The sequence below is a fragment of the Tiliqua scincoides genome, chromosome 8 (genome assembly GCF_035046505.1).
Source record: "Tiliqua scincoides isolate rTilSci1 chromosome 8, rTilSci1.hap2, whole genome shotgun sequence".
Taxonomy (NCBI): domain Eukaryota; kingdom Metazoa; phylum Chordata; class Lepidosauria; order Squamata; family Scincidae; genus Tiliqua; species Tiliqua scincoides.
The window spans coordinates 46,939,807-46,960,760 of record NC_089828.1 but is presented as its reverse complement, the minus strand read 5'-3'; the positions used below and the strand labels follow the sequence as shown (position 1 = coordinate 46,960,760).

At 46.5% G+C, this 20,954-nt stretch overlaps 1 protein-coding gene across 1 annotated transcript; it reads right to left on the bottom strand.

Annotated features, from left to right (window-relative positions):
- Positions 1 to 151: 151 nt before the first annotated feature.
- On the bottom strand, positions 152 to 16,648 carry PIGS (phosphatidylinositol glycan anchor biosynthesis class S). Its single transcript, XM_066635459.1, has 12 exons — positions 16,594 to 16,648; positions 15,288 to 15,427; positions 14,289 to 14,400; positions 13,793 to 13,882; positions 12,649 to 12,740; positions 12,124 to 12,334; positions 9,177 to 9,319; positions 8,963 to 9,077; positions 6,320 to 6,465; positions 5,628 to 5,728; positions 4,777 to 4,987; positions 152 to 1,535 (listed from the first exon to the last, which is right to left on the bottom strand). Exons 1-12 carry the CDS (start codon positions 16,634 to 16,636, stop codon positions 1,260 to 1,262), a joined length of 1,680 nt encoding a protein of 559 aa, XP_066491556.1. The 5' UTR covers positions 16,637 to 16,648; the 3' UTR covers positions 152 to 1,259.
- Between the last annotated feature and the right edge of the window lie 4,306 nt (positions 16,649 to 20,954).

Below are 20,954 nucleotides of genomic sequence, written 5' to 3'. Positions count from 1 at the left end.
TGCGCGTCATGGTGCAGCCCGCATCCCCTGCGCTCCCCTAGCAACCTAACCGCCACTTAAACAAAATTTTTCAGATTATTTCCTGCTGCAAAAAGTTAGTGGTGGAACACTCCTCACCTTTTTCAAATTATGTAAATGAACACTCCACAAGTTCTTAGACATCTGGGTTTATTTGTTTTTTAATGTGGAGACTAGAGGGACTGTACATCTTTTTGTCAATCAAAAATAAGAAGCAGACAACTAAACGTCTACCCCATCCCGCTGCACTTCTCGAGGGCAGTACTGCAACCGACAGCCCCTGCTGGTACAGGAGCAAAGCCAGGGTAAAGTTGAGTACTTTGTGATAAAAGTACAACATTCTGGATGGACAAGGGGTGCCCTGATAAAGCTCAGACCAAAGCAGCAGTGCTTCATTGACATTCTCAGAAGTCTCATGGAGTTCCACAGGGCTTGTTTCCAGGTCAGTATCCTCTTCTGGGAAGTCCCCCTGAATTCAGCAAGACTCACTTCCAAGATTAGGTGAGCATTTCGGTCTTGATTGGAGAATCACAAGGTATATATGCCCCGTTTTGTGCTTTTAGCAAAGTGCAAAATGACAAGTGGCTTTTTCGTCCTTTGCTGTATTAGGTCCCACTTGGCCAAGAACAAGGCACTCTACTGAACAGTCATAAAATTGCCTTTATAGGAGGCAAGTGAGGATCCTTTCTTATATCTTCCTCCCTCCACCCACCCTAGACAGGTTCATGCCAACACCTATCTTTCCAAACATCTGGGAGTAGGGAGGCCCCTCCAGGGCTTGCAAGAAACTAAAAGATGTGTAGGAAACCCCTTCAAGGTGAAGTGACACAGGCATGCTCCATCCCTCTGGCCCATTTCAAGACATATTACTATTAAAAACGTAAAGGTCAATCAAAAGCACCAACAGAACAAAACAGGGGCATTCTTGAAGGCTAGAAAGTACCCCAATTCCCTCGTCTTGGATGGGGAGGGCCGGACACCCATCCACCTTATCAGCCTGCCCCAGACCCTGCAGGTTCTCTCAAAGCTGCTGTTGCCTGCCTCTTCTCACTGCACCCCCACATGTGGGTGTTTTGCAACCAGGTTGAATTCACCATCCAGGAAGTGCGAGGCACATCTGAGCTCCATGCATTCCCATTCTGGTTCCCGCCTTCAGCATCCCCAGTTCAGTTCCTCTCCCCACACACATCCCATTGTCTCTTCCAGGCAGCAGGTGTCCATGGTGAGCATCTAGGACAGCATCAGTCCATTTTCATGGGTGCCTTTTTCTTTTGCTTGGCCTCTTTCAGGATCTTCACCAGAGAGAGGAGGATGGGAACGGCCATAGGGAGGAAGAGCGGGATGTAGATGGCAAATTTCTGGTCATCAGGGAAATAGAGGAGGTGGAGTAGCGAAGGGTCAAAAAACGCTCGCTCGGAGGCAGTGATGGCATCCTTGCTGGCCTGGAAGGCGGAGTCCAAGTGGCCCAGTTCCAGTTCCTGCATCGCCTTCTGGGCCGATTCCACAGCGTGGTACACCTGGGGTTAAAAAGTACAGTAGTGAATACCAGGCAGAGCCAACTTCTGTTAGTGGGTATACTAGGCATAGTGACAATAGATAGCACCGCCACTGCTTGTCAGGATTTCCTACACATCTAGAACTGAGAACATAGGTGTGGTTAGTTAAAATATATATTCCTCTTGGGAGCATTTTCTTCTTTGAACCCTTTTGTCCACCAACTGGGCTATATTTGCAACTTCTGTATTGTTAAAATTCTAAGTCAATTAAAAAGAAGAGAAACAGCAGAGAACTACACACATTGCAACAGGGACACACAAACACACCATGCCCATTCTGCCTCGGGGCCATTCTTACCCATCCCTGGCCCCACAGGCCCAAGACATTCCCTCCTGGATCAGGTCCAAAGTCCATCTATCAGAAAGCTCCTGAGCTGAGCAGTGGCATCACTAGGGAATGAGTCACCCAATGCAAGAGGCCCGCATGTCACCCCCATGGTGGACCTCCTCCCATCCAGTGGATGGGGCAACGCTCCAGGTGGTGGGCATGGTATGTACCATTGCACCACCCCTGTAGGTTTTTGGGCTATAACACTTGATAGAATAGAGATATTTCAACGTGGTTTGTTTCACTGCATTCTGCATGAAATTACGCATTGAATGATATATAACAAGATGGCATTATTTGAAAATACCAAGATTTAAAAAATTTTGGCCAGTAGTGATATAACCCCCCCGTGCGCGTCACCTGGTGCAGCTGACACCCCCCGCACCTCCCTAGCGACACCACTGGAGCTGAGCATGATGGACATATCCACACTGTGTTCAATCCCATAGCCTCCCAAATAGAAGTACCAGTCTAACAGGGTGCCAAATGCTTTGTACCATTCATTTATCTTCTTTTATTTAGCAAGACACTGATGCCCACAACAGTCTTTGCATCCCATGACACTGAATTTCTTCCACTGTGTGCTGAAGTCATTCCTTTTATCCACCCTGAACCTGCTGCCAATCAGCTTCATTGTGGTCGACTCGAAAGATCAACTTCTCCCTCTTCACAGTGATACAACAGGCCTCCTTAGTTATTGGTTTTCCAAATGAAAGAGGCCCTTCATCCTAAGCCTTCCTTCACAAACAAAAAGGAAGTCATTGCGTTCCCTGCTTCAGATGCACAGCCACCCTCCTCTGTGCCTTTTTCATCTCTGTGCTACCTTTTAAGTTGGGGAAACCAAACCTGTGCATAGCCCACAAACCTCTAAAAATCAGGTTTGCTCAGTCTAAAAACCCATGTTTCTGCTCCCTTTCCACATTCCCCTGTGAAGAGGTCTGGGAAAGCATGTGTGCTTATGCATCATATCAGTAGGGTGTGCTTCACCCTATGAAGAGCTCAGGTAAGGGGGGCCTCAACAGCCATCTGCTATACAGTAGAGTACAAAGAGGGTGGCTGGGGGTGGTGATCCCAGGTGCCAGGCTGCAGGGGGGTGTCCTAGAGACCACCCCAAGATGGCAGTAGCAGAGATTATCCTGGCTGCTGCTGTGATTTGGCTAGTGCTTGATGCAGCTGTCTGAAAGAGAAGCACGCTTATTGGTATGTTTACATATATACAAAGTTACATATAAATAGAAATATACAAACTTATAAAGTTAGTACACAGAGAGAGAGAGAGAGTTCAATAAAAGAACCATCTGCGCTTCTTCTCTGGTCATTATTATTATTCATTTCATGTCATGACTATAACTGAAAATAATTTTGCCATGGGGGTGCCAAAAATTTATGGGCCCTGAATGCCAAATGACCTTGGTATGCCACTGCTTTTGTCCAATCCCCTTTAAAATGGGATTGGACAAGTTTCTGGAGGAAAAATCCATTACGGGTTACAAGCCATGATGTGTATGTGCAACCTCCTGATTTTAGAAATGGGCTATGTCAGATGCAAGGGAGGGCACCAGGATGAGGTCTCTTGTTATCTGGTGTGCTCCCTGGGGCATTTGGTAGGCCACTGTGAGATACAGGAAGATGGACTAGATGGGCCTATGGCCTGATCCAGTGGGGCTGTTCTTATGTACTGCTGCTACACAACCAAGCCGTGTGTGTAAATGCAATGCCACTCAGACCCAGGAGAGGGAGCTCTTGCATGTCTGCATCTCACATACATTTGGTAATTTTCTAAATAGATACAGACAAGGCCAGGTCTTTTATAAAGACCCCATTCATGCCCCTATTGATTCTTCACAGGACTGGCTCCAAAATCTGATTTAAAAAAAAAATTGACTGGACTAATTCCCAAAAAGCAAAGCACAATCAACCATTTTGCAAACTTCAAGTCTATAGAAGAAAAAAAATATGTGGCCACAGCAAGTCCATTTTCTCACTGACCAGAGGCATTTAGGCATTAAAAATATTCAAAAGCAAACCACAGTCTGCACAGAGAACTAGAATTTTGCAACCTGAAGAAGTTCTGCAAGATGAGTTCATCACAGCATTTAGAAATCTGCCTTCCCCAAGACAGGTATTTTTACTGAGAAGCAGAGAGGGGAAAACATCCAGGAGAAACGGGTCTTGAATCTGGCTTGAATCTGGCACGGATGATGGCCGTAAGTCAACCCTACAAGGAAACAGTTACTGAACTAGAAAGCAAAATAGAAACTAGAAAGCAAAAAGAAATGAGAGCTGACAGCTTCCATGAACAAAAAGAAGGCATTTTAAAATTCAAACACTGGGCAATCCCAGGAGGGCTGGACTTTGTATGGTGTGCTATTTCAGATCAGCCAATGTTATATCCAAGTTGGAAAAAGAGAATTGCTTTTGAAGCTAAAATCCACTTAAACAGGTGAGTGGTGGACAGGGACGATTCCCCCTAACTGGCTGATACAGTATTAACAATCTAGCCAGGTAAATTGGTTAATGCTTTGGATGAGTCATTAAGGCTGGCCCAAGGAAACCTCTGGGTTACAATCTCAGGAAGAAGCAAAACTAACAAGGAAAGGAGGAAGATAACAGGGTAAGTCCAAGACTCCCGAGTGCCCAAAGCTATGCACCAAATGCCACCCCATCCCCTCACGCACTTATGCACCAACCCTTGACGTTCCTCCTGCTGCTGCCTGGTTTCCAAAACAGAAGAGGGAATGGCGCAGGAGAGGAGGTGTGAAGGAGAGCACCTCTAACAAGCAGGAGAAAAAGAGGTGCACCATTTTTTTCAGTGACAGACCATGGGTCTGGTGCACATTCTCCCCACTTCCTCGGCTTTATTCTGCCCTGTACCTGGGAAGCCACATCATCCTTGATCACTATGTTGCTAATCTTGTCCAGCAGCTGAGCCAATGAAGTCAGGGTGGTGGACACCGTGGCCACGTTCTCCACGGCCCGAGCCCACAGCAGGCGATCCAGTTCCCAGTCTGAGAGGCCCTCGTTTCCAGAGCTTTCCAGCACAGCCCCGTCTGGCAGTGACCCTGGCAAAATCCCAAACAGCAGCCTGGGGAGAAGCAGCAAGTCAAGAACTTGGCATCACATTTGACCAATAAGAAGCCTGGCACCTGGTTACAACTGCTCCACAGGGGCTTAATTCAGGAACAGCAACACAGCTGGCGCCTTCTGGTGGAAACAGGAGTAGGCACAACTGAGGCTAGTTAATGGAGGCAAAACAGGTGAAATTATTAGGTTTTGTTGGACCAATGTAGGTTGAAGAGGTATGCAAGCTTTTGAGTTTCACAGAACTCCTCATCAGGAAGAAGGGAAAGGATGAATAATCTCAGGCAGGGAGTGAGATGGAGCAAGTTAGGTTACAATTAACTAAAAATCCATATTTAAGGATAAGTTACAAAGCTAGAAACAGGTGGCATGGTTGAGAATGGGGACATGGGACAAGGCAGTCAATCAAACCACCAGTGTTGCCCCCAGGTCAGGGGGGCTGTTTCGATACCATCATCCTCAGGGATCACAAGCATACAACAAATGTCTGAGTTAGAGGGCTGAATTTTACTGCAAGTCCCTATAGCCAGGGCCTTAGACCTTTCCCATGTGAATGTACCAGAATGCAATCAATGCTCTCAAGAAGATGTTCTCCTTCCCCACCCCCCTGGAAGCAATCAGAATGACGTCAAAAAAATTCTCACCGCAACTGGGCCAGAAACACTTCCATCACCCACACCATGTCCACATCCACCCGCCTTGGAAAGGATGTCTCGTTGGCCGCTTCAGGCTCAATGTTGTACACCTGGCAAGACAGAAACACAACACCTCAGGGATTTGGTAGGGACCACAAAAGACAGCATCTGCAAGCCAAGGCACCGTCAGGAGGAGACCCAAGTAGCCATTCCAATTCTGGCAGGAGGGTGGTCTTGCATGGGGCACCAGACCAGGCAAATGTGATGGAAACATCTCTTCATCTAAGCTGCTAAACTGAAGATGTGAAGGGCAGTAAACCAAATGATTGAATGTGCACACAAGAATGTGGAGCTTCAAGGACTGCCTACCATCATATTAATCTACCCATCCATTGAGATATTATGGGGAAGATTTGCTCCACATGCCAGTGTGGGCTAAGTTACCTGACTGGCAAACAAGCAAGCAGGGCAAGGTCAGGCCTTCATGGTGGTGGCCCCCAGCTTTCTAACTCCTTCCTGCAGGGGGGAGGTCATAGTGCACAGTGTACCCCTCAGCACAGTGGTTGAAAATGGCTGCCTTAAAGTATAACTGCAGGACTTATCAGCAAACATATATAGGACTGGGTGACAGGGCTGATTTTCTCTGACAGGGGCCCCACCATGTATGTGGGAGGAGCCTATAGTGGCCCTGCCCTCCTCACCATGATCCCACCCCAGCGTGGGCTGTGAAAAGCATTGGTCGGCACGGCTGCTCCATCCTTATCTTGAATGTAGAGAGGGGAGTGCAAGCGCTCTGGCACGTACAGCAGGAAGTTCAGCACTGGGAAGAGCGAGGCGGCACTGGATCCTATAGGGAGACCAAGAAAAAAGATACATACCTCAGTAGCAAAGACAGAGGCAGCCCAGGAGAAAAAGCAAGCATCAGCTAAGAGGCACATGCTTCTCAGCCAGCAGAGGAAGAGGGACAGCCAATTCATTAAAAGGGCAGCAAAATGGCAGATGCGCTTCAATGTCAGTAAGTGTAAAGTCATGCACATTGGGGCAAAAAATCAAAACTTTAGATATAGGCTGATGGGTTCTGAGCTGTCTGTGACAGATCAGGAGAGAGATCTTGGGGTGGTGGTGGACAGGTCGATGAAAGTGTCGACCCAATGTGCGGCGGCAGTGAAGAAGGCCAATTCTATGCTTGGGATCATTAGGAAGGGTATTGAGAACAAAACGGCTAATATTATAATGCCGTTGTACAAATCGATGGTAAGGCCACACCTGGAGTATTGTGTCCAGTTCTGGTCGCCGCATCTCAAAAAAGACATAGTGGAAATGGAGAAGGTGCAAAAGAGAGCGACTAAGCTGATTACGGGGCTGGGGCACCTTCCTTATGAGGAAAGGCTACGGCGTTTGGGCCTCTTCAGCCTAGAAAAGAGACGCTTGAGGGGGGACATGATTGAGACATACAAAATTATGCAGGGGATGGACAGAGTGGATAGGGAGATGCTCTTTACACTCTCACATAATACCAGAACCAGGGGACATCCACTAAAATTGAGTGTTGGGCGGGTTAGGACAGACAAAAGAAAATATTTCTTTACTCAGCGCGTGGTCAGTCTGTGGAACTCCTTGCCACAGGATGTGGTGCTGGCGTCTAGCCTAGACGCCTTTAAAAGGGGATTGGACGAGTTTCTGGAGGAAAAATCCATTATGGGGTACAAGCCATGATGTGTATGCGCAACCTCCTGATTTTAGGAATGGGTTAAGTCAGAATGCCAGATGTAGGGGAGAGCACCAGGATGAGGTCTCTTGTTATCTGGTGTGCTCCCTGGGGCATTTGGTGGGCCGCTGTGAGATACAGGAAGCTGGACTAGATGGGCCTATGGCCTGATCCAGTGGGGCTGTTCTTATGTTCTTATTACTACAGACAGTTGCTCTAGAAACAGAGTCACAGAACCCGGATGGGTTTTTCAGCTATTTTCAACCACAGGGCTTCAAACTCCTGTGGCACACCTGTGGACCTTCTGTGGCACAGTGGTTGAAAATCGCTGATCTGTGGATTGCTCTTTGGTAGAGGTGCTGTGGGTGTTGGATGTGGTGTCTCAAGGCAGAGTGAAGTATTCAGGGGGGCTAATGCGCACACCATTAGGAAACTCAGAGAAACAGACAAAAACCCACAGAAAAGGGAATAGAATAGACATAGATTGATTTCATGACAGGTGGCTAGGGCAAAGGCTCCACCGAAAAGGTGGGTTTCAAAGAGGGATTTAAAACAAGGGAGGCGGCATTATGGGAGATGGATCCAAGTACAAGAGGCAGCAAGGGAGAAACAGCTGAGATGTTCAAGGGTGCAGGAGAACTTTGGGCACTGGAGGGTTGTGGAGCTGGGCAAGCAAAGGTCACAGGCAAGGATGAATTCAGAAACAAGAGGGGCAAGGCTATGGGGGGCTTGAAACACAGCAAAGAGAGATGTGGGTGTTGTTTTTTTTCAGTGGAGTGCTGGAGCAACACATGTGCTGTGACCACCAAAGATCCCAGGTCCCATCTCTGATATCCTCAACTGGAAGAACTAAGAGCCCAATCCTATCCAATTTTCCAGTGTTAGTGCAGCTGTGCCAATGGGGCATGCACTGCATCCTGTGGTGGGGAGGCAGTCATAGAGGCCTCCTTAAGGTAGGGGAACATTTGTTCTGCTCCCTTGGGGCTGCACTGTGGCTGCACTAGTGCTGGAAAATTGGATAGGATTGGGCCCTTAGGCAGCAGATATTGGGACAGATCCCTGCCTGAAACCTTAAGAGAGAGGTTGCCAATTGGTACAAAGCCAGTTCCATGTGCCTAGTGGGACCACCTTCTAAAGCAGCAACTGAGCTCAAGAATCTGATGTTGGCAACCAGCAGGAGGAGGAGGTCACCCCATGCCTTGCTTGTGCACTTCTGTGCCCTCCAGCTGACCAATGCTGGAAAAAGAACATTGGGCTAGAGATGGACTTTGGCCTGATCCAGCTGGCGGTGTTTGTGGGCAGTCAGTGCTGCCTCATTCATCAGCAGAAAGGAAGGTCCTCGGCATTCCTCAGATGGTCTTCCTTTCACAGCATACTAACTTTTACTACTGGACACAGATCTGGCAAGTCAAAAGGCCTTGAACCCCCACATTATGAGTGATTCAAGGAAGTGAGTCAAAACGCAGACCAACAAGGAAGAGACAATCAAGTCTAGAGTTAATGGGCTCAACCCCACATTAGCAAGTGCATTTTTGCAGTGGCACATGGCCAGGTCTGTGAAGAAGGAAGCAAGGGCTTCTGGGATTGGAATCAGAGTAGGACAGATACCTCGGCATTGAGAGGGCATGATCCTTACCTAGCCTGGCTTCCACAGGGTTAATGACGTGTGGAAGGCTATGCGCACTCAGTATGTAACTGGAGGAAGAGGCATCAAATCGGGGCATGACTCCCAGGGCTGCATAGTAGAGGATCTGGAGACAAGGAAGTGAAAAATGAGCCTATTGACCACAGCATGCTGCTCCCAATGCCAAGAAAAGAGGGCTCCACACACTCCTGCACCCAGCACTCACTTGTGAATCTACAGAGAACTCTGCCAACGAGCTTAGCTTGCCCAGCAAGGGCTTCACATAGCGGCTGATGGCTCCCTCGATGTCCCAGTGCACATTGTGGGCTTTTGGGTCGGGGTTCAATAAGCTGAAGGTGATTTCATATCCTGCAGTTTATAACATGAATTTAAAGGACAATTAAAGGCACAAAAGAGAATGGAGCCTGCAATCAGAACAGCCACAATCACAAGGAAGAGATTCAAAAAAATGCACAGCAATCAAAAATAGAGAAGCACCTGAAGATGCAATGGCTACTCACCCCACAAACCCAAATCATGAGTTCGGGGCTCCTACCACAGGAAGTCAGATCCTTCCAAGAAGAATTTATTCCAAGTATTTATACCACACATTCCCATGCCTAAAAATACCACCCAACTATAGCAAAACAATAAACTTGCCGTCATGAATAAAGCTAGAGAGAAGACACTGCCAGTGCTGTCACTAGGGGTTGTGTCACCCGGTGGGGGAGGCCAGCGTGACACTCCCACGATGGATCTCCTCCCATGCTGTTGGCTTGGCCACGCCCCTGCTGGTTTTTTGGCTATAACTTTTGATAGAATGCGGATATTGCAATGTGGTTTGTTTCACTGCATTCTGTGTGAAATTACGCCTCAAATGACATTTATGGGATTTACTCAAAAATGGGATTTATTTATTTTGAATAACCTCAGGGCTTGAGGCAATTACTTATCTGATCTTTCCATCACCCATGTTTTCATTGGCGGCTCTGTGGGACCCACCAGAAATTGGGTTGTGATCCACCAAATTAGTCCCAACCCACAGTTTGAGGAATGGTGAGATAACGGATCTTAAACAATTATCTAAAATCGTATTGAACCAACAAAGAACAGCCATAACATACAATACTCCAGAGAGCAAAATTAAGAAAAGAAAAAGCTCCGAAGAGGTGATACCTGAAGGCAGATAAGGAGGGAGCTCAGCTGACATCCTCAGGGAATGAGTTTCACAGCCATGGAGCTGCCACTAAGAAAGCCCTGTCCCTGGGACCTGCCAAATGCCCTCAGTCTGTGACGGGCTGTACAGCAAGGTTTCTACATTTATTTATACAAATACGTTGGAAGGTGCCTTATGCCAAGCCTCATAACCGGTCCCTGTAATACAGTATTGCCAGTAATAATAATAATAATAATAATAATAATAATAATAATAATACAGGTATTTCTATACTGCCTTTCTTGGTCCTCAGATTTCTCCTCGGACTTTATTCAAGGCGGTTTACATAGGCAGGCAATTTAAATCCCCGTAGGGATTTTTACAATTTGAAAGGTTCTATCTTTCAAGAAACCACAACATTCAGATGTTTCTTTCTTGATCTGGTCACACATTCTGGCCTCCATCCTCCCACGCTCAGAGCAGATGGAATGATCCCATCAGAGTCCCACAGAGTCATCAGGGTCCCACAGAGCCTCCAATGAAAACATGGGTGATGGAAAGATCAGATAAGTAATTGCCTCAAGCCCTGAGGTTATTCAAAAATCAGATGGCTGTTAACTGTCCTGCAAAAAGCTGAGCTCCTTCAGTTTGCAAGTTTGTATAAGGGAGATAAATATTTGAGTGTCTTTTCTCTGGTGAGTTTTTTCTAAAGTCTATCAATGACCGGTAGTGGGAGCAAGTGACAACTGGGTCACATAAGTAAGCCCCTCAAGCCTTGAGGCCATTCATTAGGGCTGCCTCATTACAAGAAATGGACTGAGGGTTTTTTTTTTTGTTTTTTTGTTTTTGGCAAATAAATAAATACTACTTCTTTCTAGATCACCTTTTTGTTAAAGTCTCGTAAAGTTAGGTGGGCTCTGACAAAGCATCATTTTTAAAAGTGGGTCACAGTGCTAAAAAGCTTGCAAACCACTGTATCATCTTATTACAAAATTTAATATGGGTAGTCATCTTATGAGGATGGTACATGGAAGGGGTGCAAATATGTAAATACAAATACAGGTGGAGCCTATTTATCCGCGTTAGTTCCATTCCATGACTTGGCGCAATTAACAAAAAACACGTTGTGCTAAATTCCATAAAGTTACGTAAATACACTGCAGCCTGACACTTCTGGATGGAAGGAAACAAAGGCAGCTGTTATCAATCCCCTCCCGCCGCTCCGTACTCAGCCTTCCCAGTTGCCAACTGCCCAGCTTCTTTCAGATGGGATGCTGATCTTTTAAGAGTCCAGCCTTATTTGTTTCTACAGAAGTAAGCCCCATTGTAGTCAATGGGGCTTACTCCCAGGAAAGTGTGGAGAGGATTGTAGGCTATATCTCATGCTTTGCTTGGTGGGAAGGCTTGCTTGTGTCCGTGATAGCCTGCACCATGGGGGGGGGGGGGGTTGCTTGTGTCAGTGATTGCCTGCACCATCTCAATGGGGGGGGGGGGAATTTGGCAAACACTCCCTGGGTTTTTTAAAGCAATCCCCTCTGTTGCTACACCTACCCCTGTGTGTGTGAGTGAGAGTGAGTGAGAGCAAGTGAGCAAGCTCCACCTTGCTGCACTTGTTCTGGCTACAGAGACTTTCAGACCCCCCTTCCCCTCTTCAGCCTCTTTGCTGGCTGAGGGGCTCCAGGAGTGTTACTGTTCCTTTGCAAGGGGAACCTCTTCCAGGGCTCCAGGGCTATTTCCCTGCCTGAGCAAGGCAGAGCCTTTTTGCAGTGTTTTGGACTGCCTGGAAATGGAGCAAGATGCCAGCGCAGGGCAAAGGAGGCAAAGGTTTGTGTGACTTTTGGTTCCCCCACCCCATTCGCCTTGAGAGAAATCAGCAGATAAAAAATCTGTGGATAAATAGGCTGCACCTGTAAAATCAGATTTTGAAACTAGTCAGCAAGAGAGACAATTCAACAGCCTTGATACAATCAACAGGTATAAAAGTCAATTAGCCAACAGGATCCACACCAATCCTTACCCAAACTGGATTTGAGAGGGCGCTTCCACTCAGCACCCGGCTGGCTCATGGGGATACGGTCTGAGAGGGCCCCTGTAATGGACTCGGGAGTGAAGGACATTACTTGAGTCACCTGCTTCACTTGTGTATTCAAAGCTGCCAGTGTGTCTTTTGCACCCTGTGGGGCCCTGACTATGGCACTGCGATGCTTGCCAATGTACATGGTAGTCTCCTGCAGAAAGAAGGACAAGCAGCGTGTGATAGGCGTTCTGGAATTCTGCCATCAGTCCAAAACAGACCACTGTATATAATGTTCCTGACTGTCCCCAGCACCCAATATTCTCAAGGTACATTGCATCCAAACATGGAGGTTCCATCTAGCTACCATGGCTAATAGCCTTTGATAGACTTATCCTCCTTATCCTCATCTTAAGTGTCCTCTCTCTGGGAACCTTTCAGGACACACATGGAAACCCAAGGCAGTTAATCTCACCATGCAAGTGCCACATTTTCAGAGAGGAATGCAGGGGTCAAAGAATGATATACCTGTGGCAGGAGAGTGGAGCTATGTGGGATCACGTAGATGGTGAGTGAGCCCACAGGTGCCCCTTGAGCTGGTAAGAGCATATCATCTGCCTCTGTAAAGAAAAGGAGGGATGAGATTCTGGACTTTTTTTTTTAGGGGTTTGCAAATTATTAACAGCCGCTGTCCCAGAACTCCCACCATTTTAAGCTGGTCTTCAGGATCCTTTCAGCTCCCATGTATTGCAGAGGGAACTGCTCTCAGCCATCCCACAGTGCTTCCTGCTCCATGGAGCTAACCAAGTGTATTTTTTGACCACTGCAAGTTCTCCTTTGCCTCTCCCCACAGATTTGCTGAGATTTCCCTAAGTACTGCATACACGGTGTTGACTTTATCTTTGCAACCATATGGGTGAGAAACTTTTCTTCCTAAAAGTGGAAGTTCTCAGAATGCTCAATTCTGTGTACAAACATGTGACATTCAAACACAATGACTGCTTTAGCTTGGATCAGATAAGAGGTCCATCTCGGCCAGCCTTTGATTTCCAACAATGGACAGCCAGATACTCTAGAAGTTCATGAGGCAGGGCCTGAAGGATATAACCAGTTTGCCTCCAAGGAGAGGTACAGTGCCTCTAGATATGGAGATTTCATTTCAATATTGTGATTGCGGGAGCTAAAGCTGAAAGGCAGTAGTTTGTCTAAGGTCACCTAGGAGTTCATGGCAGTGACCTGAATTTCTCCTCTGCCATGATCTCTCTAGATGGCCTTACGCAAGCCATTTTAGTAAATAAATATTGTAACAATTTTGTCCCAGCCTCAGCCCCCACACCTGCTGTAAGGGGATAAGAACACTCTGCCAACTTACAGGATTGTTGTACAGGTTACAACAAGATAATTCAAAACAAGCACTTTGAACACTTGAAAGCGCAATCCAAATGCTATGCTTTGTTTTTCTATTTGAAGACTTTTACGCTGCCTTTCTACCCCAAAGGTGCCCTTAAACCAGCTTACACACACACACACACACACACACACACACACACAGCCCCTGAATCCACGCCAGGTTGAGTTCCTACAATACAGTCAATTGCATCTTTTCCCTGTCCCATCCTGCATCAGTGCTTTATGAAATCTCCACTGCTTTTATTTCTATTGTAGCCATTACCTTGCACAGAAGACTGAGACAGAGCCTTCTCCTCCTGGGTAGTGGTACGGCGATAGGACACCTCATAGCGGGACGTCACACTAGTCTGAGCTGGAGTTGAAGAGGGAAAATGAGACAGCCAGCAAAGCCAGGGAGGACAAATCCATAGCATTCCCATAACATCCCACCTTTATTTGTCACCGCTAATGGCCCAATGGAACAGGGATGATTGGAAGAAGAAGCCTTCCCAAGGAGGCTACTTTTGTTCCTAAAAGGAAAGACACCTCCCAAAGGCACGATCACCCAGGCCCATTCATCACTCCATGACTGCAGCACATCAAGCAATGGGGACTTGCACATACCAAAGGTGCACAATCAGAACTTTTGAATGAGCCCAAACACTATGGCTTTTCACAGACCCAGTTCACACTGTCAGAGCTGACAGTTGTCATGAGCAAACCAATCCCTAGAAGGTACGGAAGGCAGCACAAGCTGCCGTAAGTTATCCCCAACTTACGGTTCAAGGGGGTCTCCATCTCCTGCACATTTCTAAATGGGAGTTTTCGCTCCTGGTCTCCAAGCAGAGCTCCTTTAGCAAACACAACCGAGATGGGCACAGTCAGCTGAAACTGAATCATAAGCCATATATGAATACATGAAACTGCTTTCAAATGAGCCACCCCCATCCTGCTCAGTTTACACTAGTAGTGGATCTAAAGAATTTCAGGCAGGGGTCTTTCCTAGCACTACCCAGATATGCTGCCAAGGATTGATCCCGAGACCTTCTCCATGCAAAGCGTGTGTTCTGCCACTGAGCTATGGCCTTGTCCCCCAATAAAAGTTAGTGATATCAGGAAACACATATATCCTTCAATTCACCCAGACAAACAGACATGACTCTTGAGAGGAGCCTCACTGCAAGACTAATGCTCCTGCCTTGATCTTCAGTAAGGTGCCACAAGCATTGAGCACTCTGAAAATCTACCAGGAAGGACACAGCAGCCAGTCCAGATAGTACAGTCCTATCCATCACAATTGTTATAATTTCTATTCCACCCAAAGCCCTTAGCTTGGGAGGCACATGAGAGATTCCGTCCTGAGTAGCAGCAATGCTACAGCAGCATTCTTATCATTTATCCCCTGCCCTACCACTTTGCATGACCCACCTATTGGAAGTACCACCAGACGTAACTGGTGATGCTGTCATCACCAGATACTTTTGGGTTGAGGGGCCAGAGGCAACGTGACAAACAGCAATAAGAGGCTCAGGGTAGACAGGAGGGCTTTTCAGAGTGTGTGAAAACCATGCTTTGGAGCTCTGCCCACTGATCTGAGCCTCCTACTGATGTCTGCCACATCATGTTGCTAGTCTTGCTGTCAGGCAGAAGTCTGGGGTCCCACAAGTACCACCAGATACCACCTCAGGTAACACTGGTGGTATCCATACCATTGATTGAGAAACACTGTGCTCCAGCAATGGTCTCAGGTGGCCTAAGAAACTGGGCTCTGCACTAACCATTAGTGTGTCCAACTCAGCAATTTCAGAGTAAGGAAGTGAGGCACGGTAGGTTTCTGTTGTCTTCCACCAGAGTGGTAATCCCACCACAATGGCAATGGTTGCAAAGGAGAGGGCGGCATATTTTCCTCGTGCTTTCTCTAGACAGACAGACAAGCAAGGGGAAGGAAGGGAAAGGAGATTGTCAGATCACACAGTAACACATGTAACGTATATCATGACATAGAGATTGTGTTGATGAATCAGACCAGGCCCCATCTAGCCCCATAAAATACAGGGAATGACTTAATTCAGAGGTATGGTGCATCTCAGGGATGTGCAGTGCAGGGGTAGCAGGTGAGGCAGAACCCCCCCCCATCATAGTCCATGGAAAAGCACTACAGTTACCCCACCCACTTACATCTGAGGAGACTCTCCTTACAACCGAGAAAGCAGGTGTAAGCAGACAGGGCAGTTGTGGTGCTTTTCCACAGACATCAATGGGGCAGTTGTGCCTCACCTGCCATCCCCTCACCACACATCCCTGGTGCACCTAAACATGGAGGTTCCATTTATCCAGCACAGTTAAACTCTTGATAGACTCTCCTCCTGCATTCACTTGCCCACACCTGGATTAAGACCATCTAAATCAGTAATTCTTCCCACATTTTATGGCAGCAAATTCCATACAATAATTCTATAGTGTCCAAAGAAAGACTCTTTCCTCTCTCCTGAAATCTCACCCATCATTAACTTCACTTGGGGGCTCAAAATTCTGGAATTATGGGTAGATTTTCAACATAATTGAAAAAAACTATGGAATTATGGAAAATCTCAGCCATACTCCCCTCCCCCCAAGGCATCTTTTTGCTGAGCTATAAGGATGCAGGCTGCGCCCCAGCACTGAAAATAGGTTCTGGGGCTCAAAGCAAAGAGCCTTAGGCTGCAATCCTATGCAAATTTGTCTAGGAGTAAGCCCCACTGAACTCAGTGGCGTGGACTTCTGAGTAGACAGGCATAGGCTTGGGCTCTCAGGCTGCAATCCTACCCACGCTTTCCTAGGAGTAAGCCCCATTGACTATAGTGAGACTTACTTCTGAGTAAACAGGCATAGGAGTGGGCTCTCAGGCTGCAATGCTATGCACCCTTTCCTGGGAGTAAGCCCCATTGACTAGACAGGCATAGGCTTGGGCTGCCAGAGCCTTGGCAAAAACTCAAATAGGCCATCAGGCGTCGAAGCGAAGGCGAATTGGGAGCCTGGATTGTACCCACACCCCCTCCCCAATAAGGAAGAACTCGGACACCTGGGTCCCCTCCCTGATCGCACCTGCTGCATCCATCGCAGCTACCGCATTGGCATCCACCGCCATCTTCTTACGGAAGTCTCCCAACCGAGCATAATCAAGGGGAGGGTATTTGGGATCCCGAACTTGAAAAAGCCAATAAAAAGCGACATTGACTTGAACGGCAACATAGTCCACCAATCAGCAATGCGGAGGGGATGTCCCATTGAAGGCGCGCTTGCCCGTCCTTAGTTAAGGGCACGCTGTAGGGGCGGGGCTTAACCTCTCCAATGAGAGAAGCCGCACCGCCGCAGGTAGTTGATACCCATTCATAGAGCGGAGTGACAGCAAAACCGTACAATTAGCAGCCTCTGAGTGGGGGAGGCGGGATCCCAGAGGGGGCGAGTTTTCCCTGCGGTACCCGGGATGAGCCAAAAGAGTTACAGATAACAGATCGCCTTCCCCAGTTAGCAAAGGGGAGTGGAGGAGTTTGTGGCTCTGTCCTGGTCTGGCTGAACTGAGCAGAGCAATGAACTGCAGTGCGATAGATAGATAGATAGATAGATAGATAGATAGATAGATAGATAGATAGATAGATAGATAGATAGATAGATTAATCAAATTCATTAATAATTTAATTATAAATATAAATGTTAATTATCAATAGTTATTAATAATTCGTTGTAATTATTTTAAAATAAATTAATAAATTAATACCCATTAATAATTAATATTAATTAATGCTGTAAATAAATTAATATGTTTAAAACAAATTATCAATAATTCTTATTTTAAAATAAAATATTAATAAACTGATAAACATTCAGGAAGATCCATCTGAAATGTTGTTGGTTCTTGAAAGAGAGAACCTTCTATGATTATAAAAATCCCCTGGAGGGATTTAGAAACAGCTGGCTATGTAAACCGCCTTGAATAAAGTCAGAGGAGTACTCCGATGACCAGAAAGGAGGTATATAAATACCTAGTTGTTGTTGTTTAATATAATATTCATGATGGCTGCTGGTGTTTCATTAAATTATACATTATATAATAAGATAGTATATATTAAATTCAATATATCAAATTGCAATACTGATAATTACTAATATTAATATTAATTAATTATAATTAATATTCATAATTGGTTCAGTTCAATTTAATATTAATGATATTAAATACTATTTGCACATGGCTGATGTTATATAAATAATAATGACTGTGTGGCGACACTATTGATCGCAATGTCAGCTGGACAGACTGAACAGTTGCTAAATCAGCGGTGGTGGCTACAGAGCTTGTGGTCCATTTTCCTTTTTGTCTGCTCACAGTGATGGGTGGGGATGCCAAGTGCTGCTTTGCAACCTTCTGACCCCTGGCTGGGTTGCCAGTGATGCCCCCCACAACCATGACCTGAATCCAGTGAAACTGTACATCCAACACACTACTGTCTAAGATTACTAGTATACACACATTCCACTCCGCTGGTTCGCTTTGAGTATACTGGTGGTAAGCAAAAGCAAGTACTGGAGGTTTGTACTGTTCTTACAACAAAGAAAGTCTACATTAGAACATCTTACAGCGCATTGATCTGCAATTTTCAACCTTTTTCATCCCATGGCACACTGACAAGGTGCTAAAATTGTAAAGTCACATCATCAGTTTTTTGACAATATACAAGACACACCACACTGTTGGCAGGGCTCACCCCCCCAATGATCTTACTAATATGCGACCCTTCCCCAAACTCCCACAGCACACCTTCAGACTGTTTGTGGCACACCAATGTGCCACACGCAGTGGTTGAAAACTGCTGACATAGATGTACAGTATAGTGTGGTGACTTCTTACCACATGAGGAGGAGTGAGAGTAGAATAGCTGCTTGTTCTGCATTCATATTCAGAATTTTATTGCCATTATTGCTTCACTAGATAGACAGATTCACTTAATTGTAATTAGATTCTCTGTGCAGGCCCCTGACTGGCAGTCCTGGGCACAGGGGGTAGTCCCTTCCTTGATGTCCTTCTGGTTGCCCGATTACGTGGAGCGGGGCATACGGGGACTGCATTGGGTGATGTCATAGGGCTATTTGGCAATTACTGTTCATTGATTGGTACCTTCCATGGATCGATATGTAGGACATTATCTGGGCCCAGAATTAGGCTTGGTGTGTGATGGTGGAGTATCCAGTTTCAGCAAGGGGAAAAAACCGCATCTGCATAAACAAGTAGTACAAGGCCAAGTTTAAGTGCACATGCTTAACGAGCATTTACTCACAGGCTCCTCAAAGCTAATTAGGTCTTTTCCATGAACATGGGATGTATGTACAGGTGGGGGAACATATCAAGGAGTCATGCGTAGTAGGCGGCCAGAAAGGATGTAACCTCCCAGTAACCTAACCAGTAGGAAACAAGGGAGGGATTTTGCAGACAGAAAGAATAAAAACCCATGTAACAATCTCACTGTGTGTCTCCCTCTGGGTGGGGCACCCATTCTTGCAAGAATGCAATAAATTTATGCTGCTTCACTTTGGCGTCTGACTTGAGTCTTTGCAAAAGACAGATGCATTTCTAACACAAGGTGCTTGGATAGTGTAGGTCAGTTACTGCTTGTATTTGTCTCTGCAGCTATTGTGGTGGTAGTGCTTCTGCTGCTGGGGATACATCAGGTTACGACTCAGTGGTGTAGCTAGAGGAGGTACAAAGCACTAAGTTTTGCTGGTGCCTGAATGTGCCGTGCAAGTGACCCCCCCCCCTTCAGAACCATTCCAGGCAGTGGGAGCAAAATGCAGGCGGACAGTTCGGAAGAGGAAGGGCTGCTTGCATAGTTCAGGCACCTGCAAAACTTAGTGCTTTGCACCCCCTCTAGCTACGCCACTGCTACAACTACCTCTTGCTAGCATATGTAACTACAGTATGAGTGTAAATTTACCAGAACATTTAAAAACAACAGTGCAAGAAACTGGGGGTGCATTCCTATACACACTTTCCTGGGAATAAACCCCACTAAACACAATGAAACTTACTTCTGAGTATAAATGCTTTGGATTGTCCTGTGGGCTTTCTATAATTCTAGTTTCACTTTGGCAAAAAGGAGGCCAGGGCAGGCCTGAAGACAGAACCAGTTGGCTGGGAACCCTGGAGACAACATTAAACTGAAAGCCACAAAGACATGTCACATTATACAATTCCCCTCTCCTTCTGCCTGCATATACTCAGTTGTCAATCTAGGTGCTTGAACACAGCAAGGCGTTAAGTGTTTATTTCTACTGCAGTTTTATGTCTCAGTGAAGGAACAATCCCAGCCCCATGGATGTGATTGAGAATTGAGATCTTGGAGGTGCCAGTTATTTAATGATGCACTGTGCAAGGGGTTTAACATTGTAGCACTGGTTTGGAGGAAAGCTGGTTGATGAACAAAACAGGGTCACAAACTCCTGTAAGGGTGCTGTGACCAAAGAGGTTCTGGGGTGACATCTGCTTGATTGGATGGTGTCGAATAAAATATGAATGTCTGTAAATTTAGGTTATTAGTATCAAGTGAATGGGAGTTTTCGCTCCTGGTCCCAGATGGGCACAGTCAGCTGAAAATGAATCAAGCGATTCAAGTGTCAAGTGAGTTTACTATTGTGAGTTTCACATGCGGTGCTTGCACAGGAAGGATGAGGAGCGATCTGGATGAACAGAACACACTTAACAATTCACGAGCCCTGCACAGTCAACGAGACAGAAACCTGATCAGGAAAAGCTGTAAGCGTATAAGAACTCATTTCTCATACATGCCAAAGGCATCAGGGTGACATGGTGAGTAGGTATGATCCCCATTTCCCCCTTTTGGGCATCCAATGAAATGCACTTAGAGATAGCCCATGAAATTAGTTCAGCAGAGGAAGAAGAGAGGCCTGAACACATAGACCAGGTATAGGCACACCTGCTGTGAACACCATTAGAGAACTCTGACAGTCCAATCCTAAGCACAGGCTCTGCCAGTACAACGGCTGCTGCACTAGCCAAGGGCGTCACAAACATGCATGCTTGCAGCACCCGCAGAGAGACCTGTGCCACCCTGCCAGCGCTGGATCCTCCACTGGTGGAGGTGGAACAGGGGCGGGGAGGGGGCATTTCTGGGCAGAGGGAGGGTGGAATGGGGAGTGGATCCGGGCCAGGAGGGGGGCAGGACCAGCAGTGCAGGCCTCTGTTTTATCCTTCCTCCCAGGACTGAGTGGCCTACATGGGGCAGCTTGGACTTGTGCCAACGAATCAGCTGCTGCAGATCTGAGTAACCCAACTGGGCAGGCTGGAGCATTACATGGGGCAAGGAGAGAAATATCCCCTTTTGGGGCCCAAATACAAGGCCTGAACTCACAGGTATTTTAAATTTGCACTAAACTGAGACAACAGCACAAAA

Coding starts and splice junctions, on each gene's coding strand:
- PIGS (XM_066635459.1), bottom strand. CDS start 16,636: ATGGCGGTGGATGCCAATGCGGTAGCTGCGATGGATGCAGCAG. Junction 13,883..14,288: donor GATGGAGACCCCCTTGAACC/GTAAGTTGGGGA, acceptor CTTCAACTCCAG/CTCAGACTAGTGTGACGTCC. Junction 12,335..12,648: donor GCTCCACTCTCCTGCCACAG/GTATATCATTCT, acceptor TTCTTTCTGCAG/GAGACTACCATGTACATTGG.